At 42.6% G+C, this 9,568-nt stretch overlaps 1 protein-coding gene and 1 long non-coding RNA gene across 2 annotated transcripts; one reads left to right on the top strand and one right to left on the bottom strand.

Annotated features, from left to right (window-relative positions):
* Nucleotides 1–640: 640 nt before the first annotated feature.
* LOC127343066 (uncharacterized) lies at nt 641–3,469 on the bottom strand. Its single transcript, XM_051369143.1, has 3 exons — nt 3,311–3,469; nt 2,571–3,061; nt 641–2,375 (listed from the first exon to the last, which is right to left on the bottom strand). The coding sequence occupies exons 1-3, from the start codon at nt 3,406–3,408 to the stop codon at nt 964–966; spliced, it is 2,001 nt and encodes a 666-aa protein (XP_051225103.1). The 5' UTR covers nt 3,409–3,469; the 3' UTR covers nt 641–963.
* Nucleotides 3,470–5,833: 2,364 nt separating this feature from the next.
* Nucleotides 5,834–8,162, top strand: LOC127338490 (uncharacterized). Its single transcript, XR_007874381.1, has 2 exons — nt 5,834–6,615; nt 7,707–8,162. It is a non-coding gene; the product is annotated as an uncharacterized lncRNA (long non-coding RNA).
* The last annotated feature ends 1,406 nt before the right edge of the window (nt 8,163–9,568 follow it).

Here is a 9,568-nt window from a genome sequence, read left to right on the forward strand (position 1 = left end):
TCGTGTGGGTAGTCTTGGTTGCTCACGTGGAGTAATAGTCTAATACGCTCAGAGCAACAAATGCTAGGAACATGCGAGCATTTACGGGAGACCGCTAGACTGCTACGTACAGAACGACATAATTTGCTTTCTTCGTATATGTAGGAGACTCATGACTAACAATAGGGGTGTATTTACAGAACATGACCTAATTAGCAAATAAGAACGTGAATCTTAATAATTGATCGCAGGGCAGATGGGTGGGGTGGTGTAGCCAACGGATGGACACAACACATTTCTGGCTGAGATATTTCCTCAGATTTTATTTAATTAGTTCATGTTTTGAGTTTAGTTAAAGTTAAATTTTTATTGAGTTTGATAAAAAATGTAGATTTTTTAATATCAACATCTGTAATATCAAACACATACAATATAAAAATATAGTTCATGACGATTATAATACTATAGATATTACATCATATATGTTTTTTTGCGCGTAATTACATCATATATGTTGATGCTTTATCCTATATATTTGGTCAAATATTTCAAAGTTTGACTTTGACTTACCTTAGAACATAAAGTAATTGTGAACTGAAGGGGTATATATTTTACGAGTAAGAGAACTTAGGACATTGAGGCTAGTCATCATGAAGATCGATTTAGCAACGCAAATATATATAGTTAATAACCCTTTCAACGTATATGATAATGTCTTGAAAAATATCTAATCTCTAGGAGAGTCATTATTTACTATAACATCTCCACATTTTGACTTACAATACATGCAATATGTATAAATGAGTGACTGCAGTAAGCATATCAATGATGAATCATGTAGTAGCTCTCTGTAGTTCCTTGTTTGTCGAACCATAACCGAAGCAAAGAGCCAACTTCAGTGTACTTCGTTGCATTGGTTTCCTTCATCTATGAGTTTGTGCATCTTTACCGGTGTAAATACCACCATTGATGATCTTGGATGCTTCAACTCCCAACACCCGCATTTGCTGCACCAGACCCAGAAGCACCACCACTTGCCCCTATCCCCACACCAATGCTCTTACTGACCCCAACATTAGCACCCACGCCAACACCCGCATCGGCGTTAGCACCACCACCTACATTGACACTCTTCGATATACCAATACCACCACCAAGACCAGCATGGCCACCAGCATTGGCATTAACATTTCCGCCTACATTGGCTCCAATGCCAGCACCAACTTTAGCACCTACACCCACACCAGCACCAACATTCGCATTTGCATCGCCACCAAGACCAACATTACCACCACCTCCTAAATTTGCCCCGACGCCTGCACCGACTTTAGCACCTCCGGAGAGCCCGACTCCAGCACCGATTCCAGCATTTGCACCAACACCAACATTTGCATTAGCTTTCCCACCCACATTTGCTCCAGCACCACCACCAACTGTAGCACCTCCAGAGACACCAGCACCAACACCAGCATTCACACCTGTGTTAGCACTACCACCAGCTCCTACATTTCCTCCCACATCTCCACCAACCTTAGCACCTCCAGAGAGACCCACTCTAGCACCAATTCCAGCATTCGCACCAATACCAACATTTCCATTAGCTTTCCCACCCACATTTGCTCCAACACCACCACCAACTGTAGCACCTCCAGAGACACCGGCACCAACACCAGCATCCACGCCTGTGTGAGCACTACCACCAACTCCTGCATTTCCTCCCACATCTCCACCAACATTAGCGCCTCCGGAGAGTCCGACTCCAGCACCAATTCCAGCATTTGCACCAATACCAACATCTCCATTGGTTTTCCCACCCACATTTGCTCCAACACCACCACCAACTTTCGCACCAACACCAACACCAACACCAGCATTCACTCCTGCGTTGGCACCACCTCCTACATTTCCTCCCACATCTCCACCAACCTTAGCACCTCCGGAGAGACCGACTCCAGCACCAATTCCAGCATTTGCTCCAACACCCACACCAGCACCGATACCAGCATTACCTCCAGCTCCAACATTGGCATTAGTACCCACACCAGCATTGGCGCTTCCGGCACCACCTATCCCACCTCCAACTCCAGCGCCTATTTTAGCGCCTCCGGAGATACCCACATTTGCATGAACACCAGCCTTAGCACCCACACCGACACCTGCACCACCACCGGTATCTGCACTACCCCCTGCATATTTTTCTGCACCTCCGGCTACATTGGCACTACCACTTTTACCTGCTTGAGCACCAACACCAGCACCGACACCAGCACCGACACCAATATTCACATTAGCATGTATGCCACCAGATATACCAACTCGAGCACCGCCCGACGCTGCCCCTTTCAAACCACCGGCAATTCCAGTAGCAACTCCTGCTGCTGCCCCACCAGCCACACCTGAAAAATAAGGAAAACCAACTTGTTACATTTGATGTTACAACCATCCAAATGTAAATAGTAGTTTATTAGTATTTTATATGTGGGTTTGTTGTTAGATAATATCTATGTTTGAAATGATTTCCAACTGATATTTCTAATTCGATGTACATTTCTTACAAAGAAAATTTATCTAAGGATGTTAGTAGACATTACCGGCTGCAACATCAACCATCATAGCCATGCTTGTAGCCATGTCGGCTGAAGCCGCGCTGACATCATCTGCTGCTTTTTTCAAGGCCTCTTGCTTTGCGTTAGCCGCCAATGCAGCGTTTGTTGAAACCTCCTTCACTTGCTGTGCAACCTTTTTCAATATCTCTTGCTTTAACTTGAGTGCTGCTACGACGCCACCCAAGGCAAGTTTGGCGTGTTCCGTTGCAACTTTGGAGAGTTTTGTGGAGACCTCCTCGGCGATTTTACCCATCACCTCTGCTGACCCCTCAATTAGCTCCTCTTTTGTATTGAGTGCAACATTTCCATCGTTGATGACTTGTTGTATATGTGTCGCTGTACGATTTGCAATTTCTTCTTTGGCCTTAAGAACAGTTGCGGCATCGGTTGCTTCTGCTTTGTAGGTCGCATCAGCCTCTTTCGCGGGCTCATTACTTGTGTCTTTGTTGGATTCTGGCGTCTTCTCAGTCTTCGCCCTAATAGGAAAACAATAACGATCATAAAGGAAAATACATTAACTACGCATGCATGGGTGTAAAAAGTGATCGCTGAACCTCGTAGGAACTAGGAAAATACACAGACACTTTTTCTTTTCCGGGTAAAAAAAATATACATACACAATATGCTATTTCACACCAGGTCAATCGCGACCTTATGTTGTAATAATGATCTAGCAACAATTGACATGCTTGTAAATGGAGATTGAGGAGTGCATATCATCTTACCGACGTCCATAATCATCTTGGGACAGCACCGACGGCGTCCTCCACGATGAGACGAGTAACACTAAGAGAACAACGATACTACTAGAAATCTTTGTCATCGTTGATGTTTCTCTGTTAGAGTTACCTCACCTTGCACGTACCAGAGGATTTACTCTAGGACGAGCAGCAGACATTTATATAGGAAGGAACCTTTTTCTATATTTAGCTATATTTGACCAAGACACAATGGTTGTGTGGACAAGAACGTTGGCCGGATACTACAGTGGTCTTGAGGACAATGCGGTGTGGTTGCCATGCATGTATTTGTGAGTGGGAGCAAACAAATCTTTATATAGGCCATGCAGTAGTAAATGGATTTTAATCGGAAATTCAATTCGGCTCTAGGGTGCATATGCTCCCTATAACAAAAAATTATGTTTCGAACCGTCGAAAAATTTTGACAAAAAATTCTACATGTATATTTTCATAATATACGTGTGTTTGTCAAGTTTCACGAGGAATAAATATTTTTTGTGGTCTATGTAAAAAAGAGAAAATTTGTCTTCTAAAAAGCCTTATTTTAAGCATTGAATTTTTTATTTTTTACACAGACCACACGACAAGTCGATTTTTCATGAAACAACTTTGTGAGCGTGTAACATGTGAAGATGTACGTACCAATTTTTCGTTTCGATTTTTTTTGAAATTTTAAAACATGTGTAACATACATTTCAAAATAAAGGGAGCATATCAGAAACTCAATTCGGCTCCCGGATGCGTATGATCCCTCTACCATAAAAATATATTTCCAAGTGTTAAAAAATTTTGACAAAAAAATTTACATGTACATCTCCATAATATATGTGTATTCGTCAAGTTTCACGAAAAAATAATATTTTTTGTAGTCTAAGCGAAAAAGAGAAAATTTATCTCGTGACAAGTCTTTGTTTCATCACCGAATTTTGTCTTTTTTACACACGTCGCATGACATGTTGATTTTTCATGAAACGACTTTGTGAGCGCATAGCACATGAAGATGTACGTGCGAAATTTTTGTTTCAAATTTTTTGACATTTTAAAATGTATCTAACATGTATTTCAAAATAAAGGGAGCATATGCTCCCATGTGCCAAAACATCACTCCCGGGAGCATATTGCCAAAACACCACTCCCGATTTTAAGCCGATTTTGAGAAGATCATAGCGACGGGAGGTGCATACAAAAACTACTTTTAGCCTGGGTAAACGGGGAGATGGATGACATGTCCAGGCGACTAGGCCGGCATGTCTAGCGGAGTTTCTTCCATGAACTCGTCAAACTGATTACTTGTAGATTGGTTCGTTTATACCAGGGATGAGGTTCCACAAGCTCTCTAGATCAGTTCGAGTTGCGGCATTGAGTCAGCAGTCTGTAACGCTCCACATAGGAAATTAGATGAGGTGTGGAAGAGAGAAAACGAAAAACGGCAGAGGTTGTCTGTAGAATAAAAGACGGTCGATCCCCGTGAAAAACGGCACCTACGGACAGACTCCTCCCCAGTGTATGGAGGGTGTCGCTTGGGTCGTGGGTCGTGGGTCTGGTGGGATCTTTGTATTCCGCAGCCCTTTCCCTTCGCACCAGCATGTGTACTAGTCTCTTTCCTTGTCCGATTATCTCTACTATATTAAATGGCTAGAGGTGGTGTCTTATGGTACGTCGTCCTCGTCTACCCGATCCTCCCGCAAAATCCCGCATCGTTTGTAGAAAACAGTGACCGAAAAGATTAAAGAAACCGCAGGCCACGTTCGTTTTCAACCCCTGCCCACGATGCCGCTCTCCAACTCGATGTCTGTTCATTCTCAACCTGCCCATACCCAGCGTTGTATCACTTTCCCTATCCTCAGCAGGAGCCCTCGATCCCTCGGTCGCTTGTACGGGAAATCTTCAGCGGAACAACCAGCTCTGGCCCCGGCTTTGAGGAGGATGACACGAACTGGGGCATACGTGAGGAGACTCGCCAAATGGAGGTCGGCGGCGCGGCCTCTGAGATAGGCATGCGAAGCAGCGGCGCGTGGACGGTTGAGCGGGAACACAACGGCGCTTCCGTCCGGGTGCAGGTCTTGCGGCGCGCGGAAGTACGGTGGAGATGTCTCACGTCCAGCCCTTCTCGGGGCTTGGCAGCAGCAGAGGAATTCTCCAGGCGGCGGTAGCAATTCAGGACCGGTGGGGCCTCGACGGCGTGCAGTTCCAAATCGTAACTCCGTCGCAGCTGGGATGAGGAGGCATTGTAGCAATTGGATTGTGGCTGCTCCAGGATGACCCGGTGACACTGCCTGGGCAGGCTTTTCGTGGACTAATTAGTATTTGCCGCTGAATCTGAATTTCAGCGGACATCTCATTCAGAAAATTCAATCCCATATTTGTAAGCACATCATCACTATTTCCTATTTTCTTGGTGAATGTATGTAGGATTTAAATTTGTTTCTGTTTTATGTATGTTCAGAAAAGCTTGTTGACTTTGCAGTATTAACTCAATTTGTTGCACTTTTCTCAGGGTTACTTGAAGATGGACTTCTTTACTGAATTTGGTGATAATTCATGAAGTCATTGTCATAAGGAGTTACACTGTTTTTTGTTCAGATATTGACCAACATATTGGTGAGAAGGTTGCAATAAAGAAGACACACTATCTTTGAGCACTTATCTGATGCTGCCCGGATTCTCCTTCAGATCAAATTACACTGGCCATTGAGACATCCTAAAATACTTGAGATCATGCATATAATGTTACCACTATCGAGCAGGGACTTCAAGGATATTATGTTCTCTTTGAGTTGATGAATGCAGACCTCCACAAATTCATCGAGGTCAATAATGAATTAACCAAAGAGCACCATCTATTATCTCGATCTGATGCTATACTCACTCAAATTTATTCATATTGATACTATACTTTTTTTTTCAAGTTGAAAACCGAGCTACTATACAGTTTTCCATTATCTTGTTATAATCTTTCTTATGTATCTATGCGCATTTCTTTTTGTATCCACGCTTCAGTATTTATGCTTTCATACACTAAATTAGGAGCATAATACATAATTTGGAGCAGTGCACTCACACATATTGACGAGTTCCTTTTCTATTTAGAACGTGTACATATTCTCAACAGTGTGCTTTTCTGTGCATTATTCATCAGCAGCAAATCGAGCCTCTAGAATATGAACGCCGAGCTTTGGGATCCGAGCATGTGCATCAACTCAACGCTGTTGAGAAATGAGATGACCAACTCAGTTCTGCTATCGACAAGCCAAGTGCTGATGAGGATTGTCATTTTCTCGATGTTGTCAGTAAGCCTTCTTTATTATCTTGTTGAATCAAATTCACTCAAAAATGTTGACAGGCTATGTGTGAAGAAGGAAAATATGTATTATTCATGGCATATTTGTAGATTGCTTCCGTCTTACTGACATTGGCAACTCTGAGCCCTGCTACGGTGCTCCCCCCTAAACAAAGTTAAAGAGTTGTAGTTGGGTTTTTTTTTTCATGTGTTGGTCCGCCGAAACCCATATCCATCCCATGTATACCCGTCTGTATTGATACGGTATGTGTACCTCATGTAAGAAAAAAAAGGTCACGTGACCAGGTAATGATCTCATCAGCCTAAGTACCGCCCCATGTCGTAAAAAACGAGGTACAATACAACGCGGGCCATACGAGCCTATACAGGGTTGTACGGTTGGTGAACCTACACTAAAATTACGATCGTGCCCCCGTTTACGAACAGGTATGGGAAAATCTCCACCGTTGTATTTAACGCGCCCAAAAAAAATTCAGGGGAGGAGCACCGGAGCAGAAGTGTGGCAACTCTGCTTTGCCAAATATTTAATTTCGCAGTTATATTGATGTCCTTTACTAATTATGTAAAATCATGATAGATTCAGTTACCGGCTATAAGTCAATTATGATTTAAATCGGCAGCTGTTGTTTCATAATATATTTGAAATAATATTGAGGTACACTCGCCTATACACATGTATGTACTATGCAGATGTAGGTAGGATGTTGTGTTCATCGATGCAGACGTAGGCTGTCTAAATACACTAGAGATAAGATTTACTCCCGAGATAAATGGTTAGGATATGAAAAGTTAACTTTTTTTCTGTGTGAAATTTTTTTACACCTTATTTGCTTATAATATGGTCACCGTCAAGTTCAGATGTGTAGAGGGCAGGAGTGGCTTGTTAAAGTTAGTAATCTTTCTTATTTTTGCTCCGGTTCATGTTTATTTGCATTTGATTTCACCTACGAAGATTTAATTAATATTGACAATGTAAGTGGATATTGTGCTGGTATGTGTAGCATGAAAATGAGTGATGGTCCTCATCTCAGCCTTAGATTTCTTCGGATCTTTCTCTGATTCTACCTCAAATTATTATAGGTCCTATGAATTGCATCGTAAATGGCCTTGGAGATGAGGCTATTGCTACAGACATTGATGCAGAGGACATGGTCATGGTGGCAAATCGCCAATTTCAAAGAGTTGATCAGCCTTGAGCACCTAAGGAGCTTGACCATGGATGGCTTTGGTACGTAGAGGTGTTGTCACCTGCATGGTCGTTATTACCTTTTCCTTTCTTTGATGATTTGTAAATTCCTCCATGCAAATTACCATTTTAGTTTTTATGCCATTATTCCACTTTTGTGCACTTTTTAGGTTTTATGCCATTTTTCCAGGTTTGGAGAAGCCATTAAAAAAATCTACAGCTTCAAAAAATGTTTAAGCACAGAGCATACTAGAGGATGTAGGTAGTCATGTTACAAGGAGCACCTTATTTTAGTTCTTCAGTCTTTCTTCAGATTCATTGTGTTTTTTATAAATGTATATTTGAAATCATGAGTATACGAAGCATACATCATAATTCTGATGGTAATTTTTAAGCCCCCATATTATTCCATCATATATATGTATGATGGACCTCTTCAGTTTTATATGAAGAGTAATCATGGTAAATATACGATGGACCTCTTCGGTTTGAAACCATATCCAACCTGGCATAGCAGAGCAGCAACTCTCACGTGACTTTTGTAGAATCCATCACACCTAACAAGGGTCGGATTGAAGATTTTGAGGATGTTGGCCATAATGAAAATGGGTGCCAACACATTGGATGTGGAGTCGACACTACATGATGTATAATGAATCTCATATTACTACTTTGGCACGAATAATCATGATTGTAACCACCGTGTTGACGAAGAGTTTTTCTAATTTGTCTGCAAATAGTTCAATGGATCCAATACAATTATTTTGAGATCTAATAGTGTTGGTTCATTATTTCTCTCATTTTATTGGTTTAAAATTAAAAAATTGAGATAAATCCCTTATTGGAGAATCGTCATTGAATTTTATTTCATTTGCACATCTTATAAGTCGGAAAAGGTACACACCTTTTGCTCTTTCACATGTATACTTCTTTTCATATTAGAAAAGTTTATTTTCAATTTGCACCCATCACAGGGCCATGAAGCATATACTGAATGGCACTTAATTAGATGTCCATGTGGATACTCGAATGTGTTGTTTTAGCCAAAAGTTATCACAACAGCTGAAAAATATCTCATAACTCAATGCAAACATTGTAGCACCATCGTTGTCGAGTGATAGCAACCTCGCTTGTAATGGTTTTTAGACTTTGAGAGTTCCATGGTTCAACACTCCCTGAACACGAGGTAGATACGATGACTGTTGGAAACTAACCGCTGAAAACAGGAGATATTCTTCATACTATTAGTTGTTTTCTATAGAAACATTTAACAAAGACCCGTAGCAACGCACGGGCACTCAACTAGTATTATAGACACACGGCAGATTACATAACCCAAGTGCTAATAAGTGCACGGGTTCTCGTTTGTCGTCCCTAGCCTTCGATTTGTGGCCGCCCGATCGCTCCGGATCGACACGATCGACGCGTCCCGCAGCTCTCGTCGTCCCGATAGTTTCCACCTGAAGTCCCACCTGGTGCGTGCCGTGTGAGAGCAGAGGTCCGCTCGTCCCGTGCCCGTCTGCCGTTTCCCCCATTCCCCACCTTCTCTCTAGCTAGGGATTTGATCTCGCCGGCGGCGAGCCAGACGCGCACGGGAGAACGAGACGCGTCGGCGGCTATAGATGTGCGCGTATGAGGGCGCTGGAATCCCCCTCGCCCCGGTCCCTTCCTTCATCGCCTTCCCCCATCACCTCCCGACCTCCGCGACATCCCAGCTCGTCGCCTACTTCCTCGCCCCATGGAGATCTCGATTCCA

The sequence above is a fragment of the Lolium perenne genome, chromosome 3 (genome assembly GCF_019359855.2).
Source record: "Lolium perenne isolate Kyuss_39 chromosome 3, Kyuss_2.0, whole genome shotgun sequence".
Taxonomy (NCBI): Eukaryota; Viridiplantae; Streptophyta; class Magnoliopsida; order Poales; family Poaceae; genus Lolium; species Lolium perenne.